Here is a 22933-nt window from a genome sequence, read left to right as displayed (position 1 = left end):
CTAGAAACTCGTATTTTACGCCACAGAGGGCGTTTTAAAAGCCTTTAATTTGCTGCAAATTGATTATTCTATTTGTCACAGTGTTTCTCAGTAATGCTACTATGCATTTTGATGTTTTTTTAAAAGTAATAATTAAAACAAAGAACAGACAGAAGGTGAAGACTTAAATTTTATTAAAATAGAATTCTGCTGTTGTCCAAGTAATGCCACCATATGATATTGATCTTGAAAATGTATCAATATTCTCAAGAATTTATTAAAAATAATGTTATTTTTGTTCTTTCCACATGCACGGGTGGGGCTGTACTACAAACAAAGTTTGCCCCTGTGTCTTCCGAGGCCAACTGGTCCTGGGTGAGGGGCCAGACAATGAGTGATTCTGAAAATCCCTGGGATGATGAAAAAAGCTGATGGGGTCCAGCTGGATTTAGCCCAAAAAAGCTACATGGGTTTGCCCTCATGTGCCCACATGAGGGCCATGTAACCACAGAAGGGTGGTTTTCAGGATTGTGGATTGGGTGGCAGGTCCTGGAAGTCTGAGCCCCAGCTTCCAAAACTAGCTGTGGTACATGACTCATTTCACAGCACCAGTTATGCATACTTCCCCTGATTCTCTTGTCCGTATTTGTAGCTTATCTTTCTCTTATTTTATCTTTCCCTCTGTGGATTTCTGCATACAACCAAATTAAAGGTTAGTTTTAAGAATTTGCATTCTTCCTATTCTACACTTTGTGATCGATGCATATGCACATGCAAAAAGCTGTTAAACAATCAATACACAGATTACTCATTTTTAATTATTAAAAATACAATAATTTAGAGTTGTCACTTAACCTCTTAGGCCATACACACTTCTCTGGAATAACATGCAGACTCCCAAATTCCCACAATTTGACTGCTTTGATTGGTAATATATTTTTTAAGTAGATTAGAGCACTGTCCATGTTTAGTTGCTGGTTGTTCTTTGTTTGTTTGTTTTATTTAATTCAACAGGCAGATTTCTCTTCAGCAAAAGATGAAAAAGAAAAGAACACTTCCAGCAAGCAGCTGACTGTCATCTTTCCCTGAAATTACATGAGACTGCTCTCATCCGTGAAGAGAACAGGATGCCAGTGGCAGACTAGCCTATTCTGGTATTCCCTGGGGAATTCCAATCGATTTGTATGGGGCTGAGCTGTGAGCACAAGTCCCACTGAAGGATTGGCAGTGTTTGTTCTGTTCCTTCTACAGTCCGGTCCTGCTCTCCTTGTGTAACAGCCTATCTCCTGGTATCTCTACCATGCTCTTAAAACTGTGCACCACAAACCTTCTAGTAACTGCACCTATGGACATGCCATCCTGGTTGAGCTGGACTACCCGTGCAACCTGAATGGACTGTAAACTAGGGTTTAATCCCGGGATCCGGGATTCCCGGGAAATGCGATCAGAACCATTTCCCGTTTCCCGGGAAACGTTAGACGGGAAACCGGGAAAAAAGTCGCGCGCGTCGATTTGACTTTCAGAAAGAAAAGAAAGCTTCAGAAAGATAAATTTAAGGAAATATTGAGAGAAGGGTTTGTTTAATGCGAAAAGCATTACTCTTCATTTCAGGCACGTTCAGCCTCCGTTTAAGGCTTCAGCCTTCATCTCAAGCGTTTTAATAGAGGTATTACACAGTTGTGCTTTTTTCCTCTTTAATTTGTTAAAATCGTAGGCAATGTGTTTACCCTAAGGTATTTTGTATTATATAATTTTATATTATTATATATTGTTATATTGCATTATATAGCCTATAAAATATGCCTGCCCTGAACAATAAAGAAATATCTGTTTAACTTCGAGTGTTTCCTTTCCTCGTTTGCAGCCGCTTACTAACAATCATGAATTAGGATACGGGCCTAATGTGTGAAGAAATTATCATGAAATAGATTGCTTTAATATATTTCGCTTTTAAAATGGAGTTGAGTAAAATGTATATTTTTTAGGCTATAAGGATTGGCCAGTTTTTCAAAAGACGATTCACAGCGAACCTACTTTAACCCTCAGACACGGTGTTATAAATTTGTTGTTGCCAGAATGGCAATGACCAAGTCGTGGTGCATTACTCAAGGCCCTGTGTTATGCCATATTATAGTGTAGTACGGTAGTTAACTTTTCAATGACTATTACAGCGTTCCACTGGTGGAGATATAGCGCAACAGATGTCGCCACGACAGCGTGGCTGAGCCGTATTGTTTTGCACCAGCAGTTGTAAAATATCTTGGTATAATTCCATGTACAATGGAGGAATATTCGAATTATATTTGTTAAGGGAGTGTTGAGGAACGATACAACACCGCATAGCTCGAGCACTCGAATGTCCAGATGTAGGTTTTATTGCGTTAATCAAGCCGACGTTGCCCCCTACTGGGCATAACAGGACATAGCTGGAAAGCTACCTCTACAATATCAGAATAGGTTAAGGCCGACACAGGCTACAGAAGGCCTAATTAAAATAAATAAATAAATAAACTTTTTCCCGGGATTCCCGGGAAATGGCTCGTCATTTCCCGGGATTTGATTCATGTCATTTTCGGGAAAAATATTAAACCCTACTGTAAACTGTACTGTCGCATGCTACCCAGCATGAGTTTGAAGATGAACTTTGGCAGCATTATTCAAAGTCAAACCCTGTGCTACAGGAGTAATGACACTGATTAAATTGGGCTAACTATAAGTTGCGTAATTGTCAAGGAAGGAAGAAGAGACAGAAGCTAGTTAGAAAGAACCAAAGAAAGGAAATATATTACACACAGGTCAGTCACACAGGTTTATTATGCTCAGGCAGCACAGCTCTCACTGATCATGCTGCTTTTCTTGCCTCTAAACTCCCCCAAACTGTTTGCCATCAATGCAGTTCAGGACTCATCCTTTGTAAGCAGGGCAGATAAGTCATTTTTATTAGTTTCTAGATATTCTTTATTAATAAGATAAGATAAGATGATCCCACCTATGGGGAAATTTGCACATTACAGCAGCTCAAGTACAGATAAGGATGAAATAAAATAAAATAGAATAAAAAGAAAACATTATATACATAAAAATATATCAATACACATATACATCAAAACACTCTATGCAGATATCAAAAATACTATATACATATTGCGGCTTCTTGCCCTCATTGAGTACATTACATGACAGAGGAACACACATACATTACTACAAACTACAGCAAGACTGTATGTGTGTGTGTATATGCATGTGTATATATATGTGAATGTGTAGCTTTTATCTTTTATTTTTTTCCTGCCCCCCCCCCCTTTTTTTTTTCCTGTTTCTCTTTTTTCTTTCTGCTCTCCATCTCTCCTTCTTTCCCTGCCTGTCAGATCTGGCAAGAATAAATAAAATAAAAATACAATTAACAAGCCTATAGAAAATTTATAGAGCACTTCTTGTAAAAGCAAATATGTTTGGTACAATAATGCCTTCGGATTATCATTCCAATTTCAAAAACTGCCAGACATGACAGGTCAAAAAAAACCCAAAAAACACTATATACATTTGTAGCTGGTAATTTGCAATATGCACACACAGTATGCATTATGGGTGGGAGTGTAGATAAATAAAATGTATATGTACCATATGTGAAGGTACAATGTGTGTATAAATGATGGCAGTAGAGTATTGTGTCCAAGTGACTCATGACGTCATGATGTGTTGTACAGTCTAACTGCTGTTGGGATGAATGACCTGTGAAAGCACTTCTTCCTGCAGCCAGGATGTTTCAGTCTCTGACTGAAGGAGCTGCTCAGCCCACCCACAGTCTCATGCAGAGGGTCAGTTTTGCTAACATCCTCCTCTCACCCACCACATCCCAGCACAGAGCTCAACTTCTGCACCAATTTGTCAATCCTGCTCCTGTCCCTTTCAGTGCAACAGGCTGTAAACTTGTTAATACTGTGACACTGGTAATTTTAACATGGACATCTATACTTCACTTCTGTAGTTTCTGCATCTTCTGAGTTGCCTTCATTTTCCAGCCCCTGGGTCCAAGTAAAACACAGTTTTAAAAATTTTTCAACTATTTAGCCGGGTAACGTTTTCTGGTCTTCTTCCTTGTAACGAATCAAATAGTGTGGAACTAATTAGTTGGGAGGTTTATGGTTTCATATTAAACGGACTGCAGCTGTAAAACTGAATGAGTCTGATCAGCAGAAACAGGGGAAGCTCCTCTTGGTGTTTTGTTGAAGCTGGACTTTACTGTTGATCAGCAGCCAGCCTCTCTCTCTCTCTCTCTCTCTCTCTCTCTCTCTCTCTCTCTCTCTCTCTCTCTCTCTCTCTCTCTCTCTCTATCTCTATCTCTATCTCTCTCACACACACACACACACACAAAATTGGGATTAAAACAAGATTACAAGTTGCAGCTTCATGCTGCTCTCCTAATTTTATATTAATTTATTATTTTAATTTTTTAATTTTATTGTAAAGCGGACGCATTTAAAACTGGACCAATCCGGATTGATGTTACCTTCGGGTGCCCTCGGAAATGTGCGTTCAGCGGTAGGTAGGACAAATAATACAAATAATAATTTTGAAACAAAGACAACTACCCTAATAATCACAACAAATTGTATCTATACCATATTTTTTAAAGTTGTAGTTAAGTGTGAATTAAGCAATCAGTATTCCATTTTAATCGGGATTATGAGGTACCGGCGCTACAAATTCATATTATCGGGGCAGATTCCTTTTGCCTCAGTCTGACTGCTTATGAATGCAGCTTCAGAAGCACATCTGCCTTAACAGACAGTGATTAACGCAAAGAAGCTCTTGCATCAGTAAAGGGCCGATATGAACACGGAGGAGACCAACGTAGAGATGAAGGACGCTGGGAGCAAAGATGCTGAGCAGAAAGACGCGGAGGATCCCGGTCAGGTCGCAGTCGATGCTGGTGCCACGGAGGCCGATGTCAGCGAGGCTGATCTGGACCAGGAGGAGCAGGAGAAGCAGCCGATGACCGGAGGAGAGCAGACTGAGGACACTCCACCTGCCAGCGTGCAGGACGCGGCGACGACGGCGGAGAAAAATGGCTTGGTGAAGCTGAAAATTTCTGATGATCATGAGGAGGAGGTGAAATTCACCGGGCTGAACAAGGAGGAGCTGCTGAGGGTAGCGGGAACCCCGGGGTAAGGACACACTGTACAGACCCCTGTAGTTCAAACCCACTGTGGGCTGATCTGACAGGGCGCGGCTCTGTTATTTAATTTATTTATAGTGTGGTGGCCACATATATGCACATTTCACACCAGAATGCCCCAAGCTCTTATTGCGAAGAGAGAGACCGGAATAGATAGGGAAAAGGCGGGAGAGAGAGGCCTAGGATAAAAGGGCTTGACTCCTCCTTTTGCAGGAGTTATATTTGGAGTTGTAGTTTGTTGTGAGTTTACCTAATAAAGCTGAGACTACATACCTGCTCGTGTCTCCTTCCACCGACTCCTACATTGGTGACCCCGACTAAAGAACATGTCTGCTGACGACAGCTCAGCGGCCGCGGTTTCCTCACCAGCCGCCGCCGTTTCCTCACCAGCCGCCGCCGTTTCCTCACCAGCCGCCGCCGTTTCTCCCGCTATTTTTGCGGCCACGGTCAAGCTCCCGGAGTTCTGGCAGCACGATCCAGAGCCTTGGTTCCAGCATGTGGAGGCCCAGTTTCACCTCCGCGGGATCACCTCAGACGACACCAAGTATTACCATGTCGTCGCGGCGCTGGACTCTGCTTCTACCCGCCGGCTGATGGGACTGCTCCGGGACCCGCCGCCTGCTAACAAGTATGGAGCGCTGAAGGAGAACCTGCTGCGGATTTATCAGCTTTCAGACGAAGAGCGGGCTGATCGCCTGTTGTCCCTGAATGGCTTGGGAGATGGTAAACCCTCCGAGCTGATGGAGCACATGCTGGCTCTGCTCGGCCCGGGCGACGCTTCGTTTCTCTTTACGCATCTGTTCCTGCGCCAGCTCCCCCCTCCCGTGCGCACCGCGCTAGCCAGCTCCGCTCTGATACGGGCCAAGGATTACCGCGGGCTAGCTGAAGAGGCGGACAAGATTTTGCTGGCATCCAGGCATTCCGGTGTGCATGCACTTTTACCGAGTGCGGCTCTACAAGGGACGGAGGCTAGAGAAGCTGGTGCTGTGGCCGCCGTCGCAGAGCGCCGGAGGAAGGAGAGCGTGCTCTGCTTCTATCATCGCCGGTTCGGAGTGAAGGCGAAGCGCTGCATTCCGCCGTGTACCTTCCAGCACCAGGGAAACGAGAGGGCCGGTGCTCACTAGCAGCTGTGTGCGCTGGCAGCTCGGACAAGCTGCTCTTCATTGAGGACACTGCTTCGGGACGCCGTCTGCTTGTGGACTCGGGTGCTCAGCGTAGCATCATGCCGGCTTCAGCTGCGGACGCCTTGGGACAATGTCACGGACCCCTGCTGGACGCGGCGAACGGTACCCCCATTCGCACATATGGAATGAGGTTGGTGACTGTGTGTTTCAAGGGACGTCAGTTTAACTGGGACTTTGTGATAGCGTCTGTGTCAGTACCTATACTCGGCGCTGATTTCTTGTGTGCTTTCAGGTTGTTGGTCGATGTAGCTAATAGGTGCTTGATAGATGCTGTGTCTTTTGATACCTACCCCTGTACACTTGGTAGTCCTGGCCCCCTGCCCCTCGCTAACATGCTTGCCACAGGTGATGAGTACCAGCGTTTGCTTGCCGAGTTTCCCACCCTCACGGTTCCCACCTTCTCTGCAGCCGTAGCTAAACATGGTGTGGAGCATTACATTACCACTGTGGGTCCGCCGGTTTTTGCGCGTGCACGCCGTCTCGATGCCGCGAAGTTAGCGATAGCCAGGGAGGAGTTTGCAAACATGGAGCGCCTTGGTATTGTGCGCCGCTCAAACAGCCCGTGGGCGTCCCCGTTGCACATGGTCCCTAAAGCTGACGGTGGGTGGCGCCCTTGTGGGGATTTTAGGCGCCTTAATAATGCGACGACTAATGACAGGTACCCGGTTCCCCACATTCAAGATTTTTCGGTTCATCTTGCGGGGGCAACTATTTTTTCAAAGGTGGATTTGGTGAGGGGATACCATCAGGTTCCTGTCCATCCGCGTGATGTGCCCAAGACCGCGGTTATCACTCCTTTTGGCCTTTTCGAGTTTTTGCGAATGCCCTTCGGTCTGAAGGGCGCGGCACAGACGTTTCAGCGCCTCATGGACTCCGTTTTGCGTGGTATGCCATTTTTGTTCGTCTATCTGGATGACATACTGGTTGCCAGCCCTTCCGCTGCGAAGCATTCAGTGCACCTCCGCCAGTTGTTTGAGCGTCTCAGTGAGCACGGTTTGATTGTGAATCCAGCTAAATGCCAGTTCGGTCTGCCGGCCATAGAGTTTTTGGGACACCTCGTTTCGCCCCAAGGGGCGTTTCCCCTGCCCGCTAAGGTGGAGGCGGTTTCTGCTTTTCCGCGCCCTTCCTCAGTGAAGCCCCTGCAGGAGTTTTTGGGGATGGTGAACTTTTATAACCGTTTCATCCCCCGGGCTGCTCACCTCATGCACCCTCTGTACAATGCACTTAAGGGCAAGAAAGGCAACCAAGAGATAGAGTGGACACCTGAGCGGGTGCAGGCATTTGACAGTGCCAAAGCTGCTCTTGCCAACGCTGCCCTGCTGGCCCACCCGTCTCCCGAGGCGCCTGTTGCCCTTACTACCGATGCCTCCGATTTTGCAGTCGGGGCCGTGTGCGAACAATGGGTGGGTGGTGCTTGGCAGCCCCTCGCCTTTTTTAGCAGGAAGCTTCGGGATGCGGAGAGAAAGTACAGTACGTTTGACAGGGAGCTCCTTGCCCTTTTTCTCGCGACGCGTCATTTCCGGTTCCTGCTTGAGGGCCGTGACTTTACCGCTTTTGTAGACCACAAACCTCTCACATTTGCCATGGCAAAGGTTTCAGAACCATGGACTGCACGGCAGCAACGGCAGCTTTCTGCTATTTCAGAGTTTACCACTGACATTCAGCACGTCGCCGGCAAGTGTAATCGGGTGGCTGACTGTCTGTCCAGGGCGCAGGTTAGTTCTGTGCATTTGGGAGTGGACTACTCTGCCATGGCTGCCGACCAACTTACGGATACGGAGATTCAGGCTTTTAAGGCGGCCGAGTCCAGTTTGCGTTTGGAAGATGTCTCATTTCAGGATAGTGGCGTAACCCTACTTTGCGACGTCTCATTGGGCAGGCCTCGCCCCTTGGTTCCTGCTTGCTGGCGTCGGCGGGTTTTTGAGGCAGTTCATTCTCTTTCGCACCCAGGAGTTAAAGCCTCAGTTAAGTTGGTAGGGGCCAAGTTTGTGTGGCCCGGCCTCCGGAAAGAGGTCAGGGCGTGGGCTTCCTCATGTGTTGCTTGTCAGCGCGCCAAAGTGCAACGACACACCAAATCCCCTCTGGAGCACTTTCCCATACCACAGAGAAGGTTCGAACATGTCCATGTAGACCTGGTAGGTCCATTTCCCCCTTCCCGGGGTTTCACCCATCTCCTGACAATGGTGGACAGGACGACTCGGTGGCCTGAAGCAGTTCCTTTGGCGTCAACCACCTCAGCAGATGTTGCTCGTGCGTTCGTCTCCTCCTGGGTATCTCGGTTTGGCGTACCGCTTGACTTGACATCTGACAGGGGTCCTCAGTTCACGTCTGAGCTGTGGACTGCTGTGGCGGAGAACCTTGGCGTCAGACTCCATCGCACTACCGCGTACCACCCGCAGGCCAATGGCCTTTGCGAGAGGTTCCACCGTACCATGAAGGCTGCCTTACGGGCTGCGCTGGTGGACAGCAGCTGGGTTGACCGCCTTCCTTGGGTCCTGCTGGGCCTGCGTGCGACACCTAAGGAGGACCTGCAGTCTTCTTCAGCCGAGCTGGTCCTGGGCCAGCCTTTGAGGGTTCCAGGGGAATTCCTTCCTGGTGCATCTGCTTCGGGGGCCGACAAAAGGAGCGGGCCGGTTTTCCCGGGGAATGATAGGTTTTTGGCCCCAGTAGCGGCGCATCACTGCCTTCCACAGTCATATGTGCCAAAGGACCTGATGTCTGCCAAGTACATTTTTATCCGCCATGACGCGCACCGTTCTCCACTTCGACCTCCTTATGATGGTCCATTCCGTGTGCTAGAGGTGGGACCTAAGGATTTTTTGGTTGAGCTGGGAGGTCGTCAGGAGCGGGTTTCGGTGGATCGCCTTAAGCCTGCTCACATGTTTCCGGATGGTCCTATTGAGTTGGCCCAACCTCCGCGCCGCGGTCGTCCTCCCGTTTCTATGCCTCACTCGGAGGACCTGCCCCCAGCTGCTGTTTTTTCCCCTGCGAGGGGGCAGTCTCGCCGTAGTCGGGGCTATGCCCCTCCCTCGTTTTCACCACCTGTGGTCGCCAAGCACAGCCGTAGTGGCCGCCTTGTTAAACCCCCTAGGAGATACTCTTGATGTGGTATTTTATTTTTGCTATGTTGAGTTGAAAATGGTTGCTGTTTTTATTATTGTATTGTTTGCCATTCTGTGTGTTCAGGGGGGGCCTGTGTGGTGGCCACATATATGCACATTTCACACCAGAATGCCCCAAGCTCTTATTGCGAAGAGAGAGACCGGAATAGATAGGGAAAAGGCGGGAGAGAGAGGCCTAGGATAAAAGGGCTTGACTCCTCCTTTTGCAGGAGTTATATTTGGAGTTGTAGTTTGTTGTGAGTTTACCTAATAAAGCTGAGACTACATACCTGCTCGTGTCTCCTTCCACCGACTCCTACAATAGCATGTATGAAATGACACTAATATGGTGAACACATGAGACATGCTGTCATGGCTGTTTCTAGCCTGCTATTTATTTGGATTTCAGTCTATGTTCAGATGCTGGCACCTCTGAGATAACTGCTTTCTATGATCCCTGCCAAAAACGAGCATAATGACTAAAATATTTTTAAACACTTATTTTTTTTTTTTTTCAAATTAATATGGAAAGCCCTCAGAACAAGAGCTGCTCTATTGTGCGTCAAAACACCACATTGGATTTTATAACCCCAATTCCAAAAAAGCTGGAATGCTGTGTGTAAAATGTAAATAAAAACACAATGCAATCCTTAGTAACTGCTCTCTTGGGTTGAGATCTGGTGGCTGACTTGGTCATTGAAGAATATCTTTGCTTTGAGAAACTCCTAGGTTGCCTTTGCCGTACCCTTTGGGTCCTTACCCATTTCCACTGTGCTGTTGCATCGGTTTTGCAGCATTTGGCTGAATCTGAGAAGAAAGTATGTAACTCTGTACACGTCAGAATTTATTGTGTTCCTTCAATCAGCAGTCACATCATCAATCAAGTCTAGTGACCTGGTTCCATTGGCAGCCATACATGCCCATGCCATGCCATTGCCTCCACCATGTTGTCAGATAGGGCCAGATTTACTAAACAGGGCAAAATAGCATGTGAGTGCAATCCCCAAATAGTGCTGATAGGTGTGTTAGTTTTGCAGGTGATTTATAAAAGTTGTGCTGTTTTCTAAACACAGACACAATCAGTTCATTTCAATATTGTCAAAGTGCACGCAGCTGAATTTGTGTAGGTCCACCACTATAAACAGTCACGTGTTAGAGCACAGCTCATGAGATCATGATGAAAAGCATGTGCACTGTCCATTGTCCTGAAATGATAAACATTTAATTTGAGCATAATACAACTTTATTAAAGAAAAATGTGTTTTTAAAGTTTACGAATGTAAATGCATTGATCAGACTGGCATATGTCCAAGGTCTGATTATTTTCAGGATAGGGTCCAAAGTCAACGTTGTCATTCCTCTGTACTCTCCATTCTTCAGCTATTTGGTTTTGAATCCCACTGCGCAGGCTGTGAAATTCCTGCCATAGAAGCCACAGTATGTTTAAAAGAACCTGATGCCAAAAATGGAAGAGCTGGAACAAGTTTTGTTGTCACTGGTACTGTGTGACTCCTTCAGGTTGGAGGTTCCAGGTCATCTCTGAGTTCATTGAGCTAATTTAGAATTAGGTGTCTTGGTTAATCTGTACGCTCTTATCGCACTTTCATTTGGCATTCCAAATAAATTGACATGAGTGGAGAAATGTCTAACTCTTCTGGCACATGCTCTTAAATCTCTGTGATGCCGCTTCCACACAGCAATAACTGCCACATTCATTGCGGCAGTAATGAATTCATTACAACAGTAAGTGGCAATTCTTTTAAAGAATATACCAGATTGATGATTTGGCCACTCCTAAAGTTTCTGCTATCACCATGAGAGGAATATTTAGGGTTTTCAGCCACAGCCTCCTTTACTTTGATCAGCATCTCTTTGGACCTCGTATTACAGTTTTTCTTGATCTCTTTGATGCAGTTCTCACATCAGAAACACCCACACTGGCCTTTCTCAGTGTGTTTGTACACACTGCTGTTGTTTCTACACATACTTCACTACTAACAGTGTTTTATCATTGTGTGTATTTCCTCATCTGAATCTCACAACTCATCAAAACACTTTCTACTTTGGTCAGTCAGAACTACATATCCCTCACTTACCAAATACTATCCAACACTGCACTAGTGTTTTCAATCAAATGATCCCCCCTTTTGTTAAGTCTCTCTTTGGGACACAGAGGAGTGCCTGGCCAGCAGATTTCAGTGACCTTGAAGGAACATGGGTGGAACAAGGTTTTACAGTTTTTCTCAATTGATTTGGAGCAATTCTCACAGCAGAAAAGTCATTCTTACAACAGTTCTCAAATCAGTAACACATTTCTTCACCCACGTTAGCCTTTCTGGATGTTTTTATACACACTACTATTATTTCAATGCATGCCGTTGATGTAGTCCTCACTTGAATCTTGCTACTCATCAAAACAGTTTGCACTTTTATCAGTCACAACTCTAAATCACTCACTTTCCTGAATACTGTCCAGCATTGCGTGAATTTGCATTACTGAATTGCACCAAATCAATTGAGAAAATACTGTAAGAGATCAGCAAGACATGGTGGTGCTAACCCATCAAGGGGTTTGAAAACATACAATCAAATCTTTAAATCAATCCCTCTCTTCTCTTACAATTTTTGCAAGAGAAGAGAAGGACACAGGTTCAGATCTGCTAAGGACAGCAGAACAGATAAGAACAACAGAAGGGTCAAAAGAAGGAGGCAAGATGTTTGCTCTGATCATGACAAGTTTATCCACCACAATCACAAGACTCTGAAGAAACACCAAATGATGTGGATTGGAGAAAAGGACATATTTGTGCAAACTGTTCAAAATAATATCAGAGAAATAATATCAGCTGTCACAATGCTGATAAGGCTGTGACATATCATATTGTCCACGATGATACAGGTATCACAATATGATTGCTATAGCAACACCATGTGTTTACATTCCCTGGTGCAACAAGGAAAGACCGGGAATGTCTGACAGCGAGAGCTTCCTGTCCTTCAAATTGGGATCATCAATGACAGTAGCTGATTGGAAAAGAAGGACGGAAAACATCCTCCATTTACTTACACTTATGAATGCTGCTGGCTGCAAGCATCAATAAAATATTGCTGTGACATAATTTTGAGGCCTTATCACCCATTGCTTAGTACTTGGTGCTATGTTTTAAGTGTGTATATTTTTTCCTTTGTCCGTTTTCTGATGCATGTAGTGTCGGGGTGATTTGCAACAAAAAGGGAAGATATAAGATGGTATGTCTTATAAGATGGTGAGACCTGCTTTAATATACGATCTGGAGACAGTGGCTGTGGCAAAAAGACAGGAGGCAGAGCTGGAGGTGGCAGAGTTGAAGATGTAAAGATTTTTGTTGGGACTGACCAGGTGGGGCAAGATTAGAAATGAGTACAGCAGAGGAACAGCTCAGTTTGAGTAATTTGGAGACAAAGTTAAAGAGACAAAGCTGAGATTGTCTGGACATGTGCAGAGGAGCAATAGTAGAGATACTGGACAACAGATGTTGGAGCTGCCAGGTAGGAAGAAAAGAGGAAGATTACAGGTAAGATTCATGGCTGTAGTGAAGGAGGATATGCATTATATTATATAACATTATATTCATATCCATGATGTGTGTTCAATTTTAGTGGTCCAAATAGCCATTTTTGGGCCACTGTGAAATAGACAGCTTTGGCTAACTGGTAATCCAGCCTATTCCTGTTTCTCAGCTGGGTTAGGACCCGCTGGGCACTGCTGGTGGTGTTCTGGCTCGGCTGGTTGGGGATGTTGATGGGGGCCGTCCTCATCATCCTGCAGGCCCCTAGCTGCAGAGATCTGCCCAACAACAATTGGTGGAATGACGGCCCTCTGTACCAGATTGGAAACATCCAGGCCTTCACTGACACCCATAACCTGAAAGGTGAGCACAGAAAAAAAAAAAAAAAAACTGTGAGACTGAACAAACGTTTCTTATTCCTTAAATAGAGAAATAATGCACATTTACCTGTTGATAATGATTCTAATTCACTGACACAATGAGGTAAGCACAATATTGGCAAGTCAGCATGTAATAATTTTGACTGCACACTTATTTTGTATTCAAATTAATAAGCAAAAATTAAAATATAAAAATAAATAATAATAGTAAACTACTAGCCCTCCCCATTTACTACTTATTCTGATTCCTTGTGTGCTTTCTCACATCAGGCCTGGAGCAAAAGGTCAACAGTTTGTCTCAGCTGAAGGTGAAAGGTTTGGTGGTGGGGCCGATCCACGTCGCGCCAGCAGATGACGCTATGAACCTGAGGTTCGAGGAGATTTCCCCTGAGGCTGGAAACCTGGAACAGTTTAAGAGTTTCATCCAGGCTGCTCATAAGAAGGGTGAGAAAACACGATCAGGGAGACAAATTCTGATTATACTTTGTGTAGAGCAATTCACAGGCAGGTTTAGTGCTGGACACCAGAATTAAATTAAATTAAAGGTAGTGACTTCTTCTGTTTTTATTTCCCACAGTGGTAATATAAATGAGGGCACTATTGACAATAGATGTAATAATAAACTGTTAAGTTTTACTTTTCTCCAGTTTTCTGTAGAATCAAATCAAATGAGCAGAAATTTATGCAAATACAGATTATATAGGTGGACCATATTCAATGCAAATAATAAATTCAGTGTTTCTTACTAAAATACTCTAAAAGAAGAAAAGGTCTGACAAACCAAAGGAGATCAACTAAAGTACATTAAGGACGCTACCAAAGTAAAGATGTCATCATGGGCGTGAATGTCACAGTATGTTTGGGACTTTAATGATTTCTTTTTCCACATCTTTAATGACTTTAAAAAAACATGAATTTGGTGCACAAGTTAGGAATTATGTTGGAATTTCTCTAATCCGCACAGGGTCAAAAGTATACATACAGTGACTCTGGTGTTCCAGCAGTTTCCAGTTCATGGCAAGCTTGAGTCCTGGTGGTTCCTGGGTTCTTCCTGAACATCCTAACCAATTTTCTCATATCTGAGGGTGACAGATTGGGTTCTCTTCCAGAGCTTGGTAAAGTGGTGATGGATCCAAAATAACTTGTACAGGTGCAACTTGCTAAGTGTTATCTGGCCAAATATTAGAGTGGGTGTATGTTTACTTTTGACCCTGTGTGTATATTTTTGACCCTCTGTGGATTAGAGAAAATCCAAAATAAATTCAAGCCCAAGTCATTAAAGGTGTATGCTGTACAATCATTCCACTGTGGAAAAAAGACAGTTAAAAAGCCCCAAATGACCATAACATTCATGCCCATGAGGAGTGCATATAAACTTTTGATTATAATTGTATGTTCTTCTCACCTGTGCAGATATTTCTGTGGTCCTGGATTTGACTCCAAACTACCTGGGATCATCTGGACCCTGGTTCTCAAAAACCAGTGTGATGAATGTAGCAGAGAGACTGAAGGTGAAGACTCACTCATATCATACACACACACCATAGACTGCTGCAGTACTGGTTAGCAATATGTGCCCGAAGCTTCAGTTCCTAATTTCTACCGCAGTTAAAAAGTGTAGATAAGTAAAGTGATTAATGCTTCCAAATTAATATAACAAACATTTTATATTACAACATTTTTAGTTGAAACCAGTAACTACAGTGCACTGAATTTATCGCACAGTAAAAGAATCAAGTGTGAAACAGTTGCTGCTGAAATCAAACATAAAAGCTTTACACAGAAAATCCTGTGCATGTCCGTGTGCCCTCAGCCTGCTCTGGTGTTCTGGCTGAATGAAGGTGTGGATGGCATCCAGCTGTCAGGGGTGGAGCACGTAGCCACGGTGGTACCGTGGACCGATATCCGAGCCATTGTCCAGAACAGCACAGATCGTCCCAACAGCAGGTGAGAAAAAAACTGGCTGGATTTTATGTATTAGTACCACAGTGAAGAGATTTCAGAAAGCAGAAGCAAAAGATGACGACAGAAATGGGACAGGAAAGCATAGAATGGTCTGATTTTACCCACTTTTGCATTACCGTATCTTTTCAGTTAGGTTTACATTTCAAATTTTTAAGAATATGCAAGTATCACTTTACTGCAGAAAACAGAGCTGACATAACAGCCCAACATCTTCAAAGAGCAAACACACTTCACATAAAAGTTAAAAATGGTCCAGATAAATAATTTGTCATCATTTTGCTTTGGTTAATATGTATGTGTATGTCTGCAGCCTTTGACTTATTGTGGTGGAGGAGTATGCTTGTGTGTATAATTGTGTGTATCCCAGGAGCTATGTTTTTGCCTCTGGTAGGGTCTTTCAAGACTAATTGGTCCTGAGTAAGAGGCTGGACTAAATGTGATTCAGATGACTTCTATGATGAAGCGCAAGACCATGGAACTTGCCTTGATTGGGGTTACCGGAACCCCACCACTGAGCCAGAGTTGGGGGACGGGCTCACTGGGGAGTGCCTAGTGTGGAGGTTTTTGCTTATGGGCCCCTGAGACCCTGAGCCATGGGCCAGCTCTCCAGTGGACATATCATCCAGTGGAGGGGCTGTTGGGGTCCAGTGGAATGCGGAGCAGGTGGCAGGCAAAGGCGAAGGCCATCTCTAGTTGCTGTAACTGGTTCTTGGGGCATGAATGTCACTTCTTTGTTGGGGAAAGAGCTTATATGACTGTGTGTGTGAATGACATACTGTATGTTCTATAAAGTGCTCAAGTAGAGTAGAAAAGCGCTATATAAGAACCAGTCCGTTTACTCCAATCTGGAATTGCCTGCAGTGATGGGCGGCAGGCAGGGGTGGATATACTTGTATCACCTGGCTCAGTGGCTCTACATTGGAATTTACCCTCATGGACAAATGAGTTGCTTCCCTGTGCCCTGGGGTTAAGGAACGGGTGTTGACTGTCATCTGTGCCCATGTGCAGAACAACAGCTCAGAGCAGCAGTCCTTCTTGGAGTTCCTGGGTGGGTTGCTGGATTACATTGTCCTATTCAATTAAATTCAATTCTGTTTTATTTATATAGAGCCAATTCACAACAATAGGTGCTTTATACTGTAGGGTAAAGTCCCCATGATATTTGAGAGAAAACCCCAAACAGTCAGATGAATCCTAATAAGCAAGTACGTGGCAATGGTGAGAAGGAAGAACTCCGTTTTAACAGGAAGAAACCTCTGGCAGACCTAGAAGAGTAACAGTTCACCGTGGTTAGAAGTATAGAAGCCACAGTTCGGTGAACCGAACAGTGAACAGATCACACGGTTATTGTACGGAGAATAAAAAAAGAAAAAAAAAGATCTAAATAAATGTGAGTTCTGTCTGTGTTTTAGGATCATTGCTGATGACTTCCCTCATTGGCATTATGGTAACACATACCTGAAAGCTCCAGACCTGAAAACTGCTAAAACCTCTGCTTTTAAAGAGATGGTCACACTTGCTGAGGATCAGTGAATAAAGTGGATTTGATTAACAGCAGCTGCCAGCTACTTACCCTCTTAATTATGTCATGTTTTGTTATTGATCAGTGGCTGTATTTACCCAAGACCTGCTAAGGACCGTATTATTTTTACTATGTCATGAGGGTGTAATTTCTTTTTACCAAGACTGGTATGCCAGTTTTAATTTAAACAAATAGATAAATTAAGTAAATCCACTGTGGATGTGATTTTCAGAGTCTTGATTGGTGTCACCAACCACTCCTCTGCTGAAGACGTGTCTACCCTCCTCTCCTCCACGGGTGTTGACCTGCTGATCTCCAGGATCCTTTCTCCCAGAGACACGGATGCTACAGAGCTCGTTCACTCCATCCAGTACTTGTATTCAACCCATGGTCAGAAGAAGCTTGCCTGGAACCTGGGGGGACGGCTCGAGGGTCACATGGCTTCACTGGTGGGTCCGACTCTGGTTAAACTGCACCAGTTGCTGCTGATGACATTGCCTGGAACACCCGTCTTCAGCTATGGTGATGAGATAGGCCTGATGGATGAGGTGAGGAAACAATATCTGTATAGTAAATGCTCAGAAACGTACATCTTAGTTTTTTAAATGCTGCTGTTCTTTACTTTACCAAGACATGAATCCAAAAGTAAATTTAGTTTCAGAGACATCTACACCTCAGAATAAAACATGAGTACTTATCATATTATTACTTGTATTTGCCGTGATATTGACATTTTATTATTTCCATATAAGGGCAACAAGTTTCCCAAGATGCTTTGGGACTCTGATGAGGAGCTAAATGGGACTCTGCAGGTAAACTAACACCTCATCAAAGCTATACTGCATTTTTTTTTCTTTTTTACCATTTTTGTTTCATTCGAGACAAAAAAGGGATAAAGCAAGTTATGCTTTGGGATGGGTCTACCAATTGATTTACAAGTTGCTACCATATCAGGCGCCCGGGTAGTTCAGTGGTCAAGCAGGCGACCAGATGCATATGCTGTGTTGCGGTGTGGGCGGCGCAGGTTCAGCTCCCGGCCTGTCGCTGACTTGCCCGCGTGTCTTCCCCCATATCCTTCCCTTGTTTCCTGTCCCTCTACACTCCCAATAAAGCTGCGGTGGCCAAAAAAAAAAAAAGTTGTTACCATATTAACGTGCAGTGACCGTTTAACAGCTGGATCTACCTCTGTCATCATGTTTGGTTTCAAAATATTCAACCAAGAAGGGAAATTCTAGTATTCTGTTTGTATTTTACTTTGCAGTAATTAACTGGCATCTGTGGGAGCGTGTAGTTTATAGAGGCAGCCTGCTAACCAAGCTTGCTAGCGTTAAATGATAACTTTGCACTCCATCCTCTTGTCTAAATATAGTCACTTGTGGCTTCAAATCCCAACAAGCCAAATTTCCAAAATTGTTGCTTTAGAATGCATAGTCCAAAACCATTGGGAGATTTCATGGTGACTACAGCCATCTTTTATATAGTTTCTTTTCTGCAGGTTTATAGTTATTAGTTGCAGTTTGTCAAGAAGCAGTAGTATAAGCTGGTAGGCCTACTAGTAACAGCACTAGAATTATGAGCATTCATGTACTGATATCACATACTGATTGTCTCCTCCCATTCTGTGCAGGAGGAGCGGGCGGAGCGCCTGACTCGTTGCAGTTTTTTCCGTAATCTGAGCGAGCTGCGGGGTAAAGAGCGCTCCCTGCTGTTTGGAGACTTCATCCTCCTCTTTAACTCCTCCTCCTCCTTGGCATACCTGAGGGTGTGGGATCAGAGCGACCGTTATCTTGCTGCCTTCAACTGGGCTCAAGAGGAGGAAGAAGTGCTGCAACTGAGCCATACAATGCTGCCCCCGCGGGCTGTGGTTGTTCTCAGCACCAACAGCACCATGCTGCCTGCAGACAGCAGCGTGGATCTTACAAACCTGCGGCTCGGCCCCAGGCAAGCTGCACTTCTCAAGTTTCCCTACACTGGATAGAAAAGTTGCTAGCAGAGTTTAGATTTTGTTTAAACTGTTATCAGCTATTTCATAACAAAATTCTGATTAAAGCCTCATTCAAAAGGATTTGCATCACAGCTTGTAGTTCAGTCTTCAGTAAGTTATAAAGAAGCACTCACGCTGGAAGTCCTCACTCCATCAAAACACAACATGCTAATATTAAGTGCATGTTTTATATTTCACATTACTTATACTTTCCCACACTTTTATCTCTTATATTCATCCAGAATAAACATCCAGAGATATACTTAGAAATAAGAAAAAAAAAAGTGAATGCAGAACTTGCTTAAGAATCTTCATTTTTAATTTTACTTTGGTGTCACAGTGATTCAGTGATCTATGAAGTGATACTGCAAACAAGAAAAGCTGATTCACAATTTGAATAAATGGAGCCATCTATAGGCAAAAAGATGAACAAAGCTGTGGTTCTATGTCCTGTCTGAACAATGTTTTAGTGAAGTTAGCTGTTAGTAGCAAATATTTCACAGTTCTCTGCTGTCGAGAGTCATCAGTTTATGCTTGTGTGTTGTATGTGCGGTGTTAAAAGCTGATGTGACAATTCACTTTCCCTTGCTGTATGTGCGTTCTGAGAAAACGTGAAAAAATAAAAATCATATAAAGGCACAGTGCAACTGCTTCTTTCTATGTGACTCTGTCAGCTTTTTGGATTTTTGTACCTTTAAAAGTGCGTCAGATCTCTTGGTAAACTTCTGAAGTCACATATTTTAAGCCCGGATTGCTAATTCTGAAAACTCCATCCTTATGATACAGACCTTAGTTTTGGTTAATGACCAACTTATGTTACATGGAAACACTGTATAGACCTCAGTGTCCACACACCAGAAACAGGTCAATTTTGAAATAAATTTGAAATAAATAAATAAATAAATTTTGATCTCCCATTTTCAGAGGCTCAAAGGTAATTGGACAAACTATCATAATTTTAAATATATAGATTGCTTTTAATACTTGGATGACAATTCTTTGCAACCAATGACTGTCTGAAGTCTGGAACCGTGGACCTCACCAGATGCTGTGGTTCATCCTTTGCCTTTACTGCAGTCACCTTCAGCTGCTGTTTGTGGGTCTTGTCTTCAGTAACTGCTCTATTGGGTTGAGCTCATGTAACTGACTTTGCCTTTCCTGCTTTGAGTTGGTTTTGCAATATTCAAAGACTCTTCCAAAGTTTAGGGGCAACTCCAGCAAAAGCCCGATTTCCTTTGTACTTAAAACAAACAAACAAAATACATCAAGCAAATAAGCAAACTAAGAATCAAACAGAAAATATAAATAAACAAAACCTGAAAGTCCCAAAACTCAAAAACACTGGGTCAAACAGCCCAGGACCATGGCACTGCTCCAGGTGTAGTTAGGTAATTAGCAGGCATCAGTTTGATGTGTCAGTATTTGGTTGAGCAGAGCAGACAGCATAGCAGACAGCATACAGCATAGCCTGCAGACAGCACAGCCTGCACACGTCAGAATTCATCCTGCTACTTCAAACAGCAGTCTCATCACCAACACTAGTTCCACTGGCAGCTATACATGTCCACGGGATTACAGCCATGTTTGACAGATAATATCAGATCATGAGCTCTTTCTTCGAACTTTTCTCTTCCCATCATTCTGGTCCAAATGGTTTCATCTGTCCAAATATTATTTTCCAGAACTGTGCAGATGCTTTTAGATGTTTTCTGTCAAAATCTAATTAATCTGTGCTTCTTGTTCTTGAGTGTACTGAGTTTGCACCTTGTTTCAAATAAACCGGAGGTTATTGTACTCAGCCCTACAAATCTTAGAAACGTGGTGTCTAACCAGATACTTACTCTGTATGGCACCTTGGGCTCCAGTAACACTGTGAGAAATCTTGGAGTAATTTTTGACCAGGATATGTCCTTCAATGCACATATTAAATAAATATGTAGGACTGCTTTCTTGCATTTGCACAGTATTTCTAAAACATGTCCTGTCTCAGAGTGATGCTAAAAAACTAGTTCATGCAGTTATTATTTCTAGGCTGGACTATTACAATTCATTATTATCAGGCTGTCCTAAAAGCTCCTTTGAAAGCCTTGAGTTGATCCAGAAGTGAGAGTATTGACAGGAAAGAGAGACTATACACTATATTGCCAAAAGTATTCGCTCATCTACCTTCACACACATATGAACTTGAGTGACATCACATTCTTAATCCATAGGGTTTAATATGATGTGGGCCCACCCTTTGCAGCTTTAACAGCTTCAACTCTTCTGGGAAGGCTTTCCACAAGGTTTAGGAGTGTTTATGACCATTTTTCCAGAAGTGCATTTGTGAGGTCAGACACTGATGTTGGACAAGAAGGCCTGATCAAAGTCTCCGCTCTAATTTATCTCTAATTCATCCCTGTAAGGTTGAGGTCAGGACTCTGTGCAGGCCAGTCAAGTTCTTCCACACCAAACTCATTCATCCATGTCTTTATGAACCTGCTTTGTGCACTTTAGAAGTGAGGAAATTTCACGACTGGACTTGTTGCAGGTAGCATCCTATCACAGTACCACGCTGGGATTGTCCGTGGACCTAACTGTAAACAAGATTACAGTGTTCAGGTGGTCAAGCTGGAACCAGGTACTTTATGTAGTGATTACTAGTTTAAAAAGTGGCAATATGTGATTTTATGTAAATTCTGCAAGTAAATATAAATACAGTGTATCACAACAGTGAGTACACCCCTCACATGTCTGTAGATATTTAAGTATATCTTTTCATGGGACAACACTGACAAAATGACACTTTGGCACAATGAAAAGTAGTCTGTGTGCAGCTTATATAACAGTGTAAATTTATTCTTCCCTCAAAATAACTCAATACACAGCCATTAATGTCTAAACCAGCGGCAGCTCTACAGCTCTCACACTCTCTCATACTGGTCACTGAAAGTTCCAACATGGCACCTCATGGCAAAGAACTCTCTGAGGATCTTAAAAGACGAATTGTTATATAAGTTGCACACAGACTACTTTTCATTGTGTCAAAGTGTCATTTTGTCAGTGTTGTCCCATAAAGATATATACTTAAATATATGCAGACATGTGAGGAGTGTACTCACTTTTGTGATACACTGTAGCAGAGAAATGTGTTGAATTTAAAATATTACATGTGTTATGTTAAACTTTTTTAAAGGAACACATATGAATCTCGGTGTGAGCTGAGAGTAATACCACTCTCATTTCTGACATTAGGCAAAGGGCTACAAATATGACTACAAATTAGATTTTATTGTAGTTCATTCTTTCTCCTGCAGAGGGCGGAAGATATACATGAAACAAAAGCAATTTAGAAGCAGATCAATGACCCACTTCTTAAATGTGAAGCTCTTCTGCTTTTTTGATTATAAGACAAAATTCCTTTTTCTTTTAAATAGCTGATTTAGAGAAAAGAGTGAGAATTTTATTTTTTATTTTTTCCTGATGGTAAAGTTTCCCTCAGATCTCATTAGTCCAGATAGAAGAGAGCCCTTGTGGTGGGTTTTTGTTTTGTTTTGTTTGTTTTGTACGTGAAAAATCAAGAAAATACAGCCCTGCGACAGGCTGATGACCTGTACAGGGTGTACACTGCCTCTCGCCCTATGTCAGCTATAGGCTCCAGCCTCCCTGCGACCTTGAACAGGATAAGCGGAAGTGAATGGATGGATGGATGGAATCAAGAAAATAACCTGAAGATTAATTGATAATCTTTGTAACAAATTAAACTGCATTAGGCCCATAGAACAGTCTGGATCCAGGACAGTGCATGCTTATTGGCTAATGCTACAGTTGGACTATAGAAACAAGATCGCAGCACAACCAACAGAATTATTACCATATGCAATGAACTTCTGTACTTGGTGACAGTGGAAAGGAAAAACTCCCTTTTAACAGTAAGAAACCTCTTAGTTTATTCCTAGCTTTGTGATTCAGAAGTGAAAGCTTACCAGCATACAGTGCACCCTCGCTCGTCATGATTTAAAAAAACAAAGATGGCAACGCTTAAAATGCTCAACACAGTTTTTCAAAACAGGAGTTCACAGTCTGAGGAGGAGGAGTTTGCCTTGAAGGCA

General features: G+C 43.4%; 1 protein-coding gene across 1 annotated transcript; it reads left to right on the top strand.

Moving 5' to 3' along the window:
- Positions 1-4730: 4730 nt before the first annotated feature.
- On the top strand, positions 4731-19481 carry slc3a2b (solute carrier family 3 member 2b). Its single transcript, XM_030718803.1, has 8 exons — positions 4731-5147; positions 13164-13354; positions 13642-13815; positions 14785-14882; positions 15185-15318; positions 17091-17406; positions 17611-17670; positions 18486-19481. Exons 1-8 carry the CDS (start codon positions 4813-4815, stop codon positions 18834-18836), a joined length of 1659 nt encoding a protein of 552 aa, XP_030574663.1. The 5' UTR covers positions 4731-4812; the 3' UTR covers positions 18837-19481.
- Positions 19482-22933: the final 3452 nt, after the last annotated feature.

This window comes from Archocentrus centrarchus, chromosome 22 (genome assembly GCF_007364275.1).
Source record: "Archocentrus centrarchus isolate MPI-CPG fArcCen1 chromosome 22, fArcCen1, whole genome shotgun sequence".
Lineage (NCBI taxonomy): Eukaryota > Metazoa > Chordata > Actinopteri > Cichliformes > Cichlidae > Archocentrus > Archocentrus centrarchus.
The sequence above is the reverse complement of the archived record's forward strand: the minus strand, read 5'-3'. Positions and strand labels throughout refer to the sequence as shown.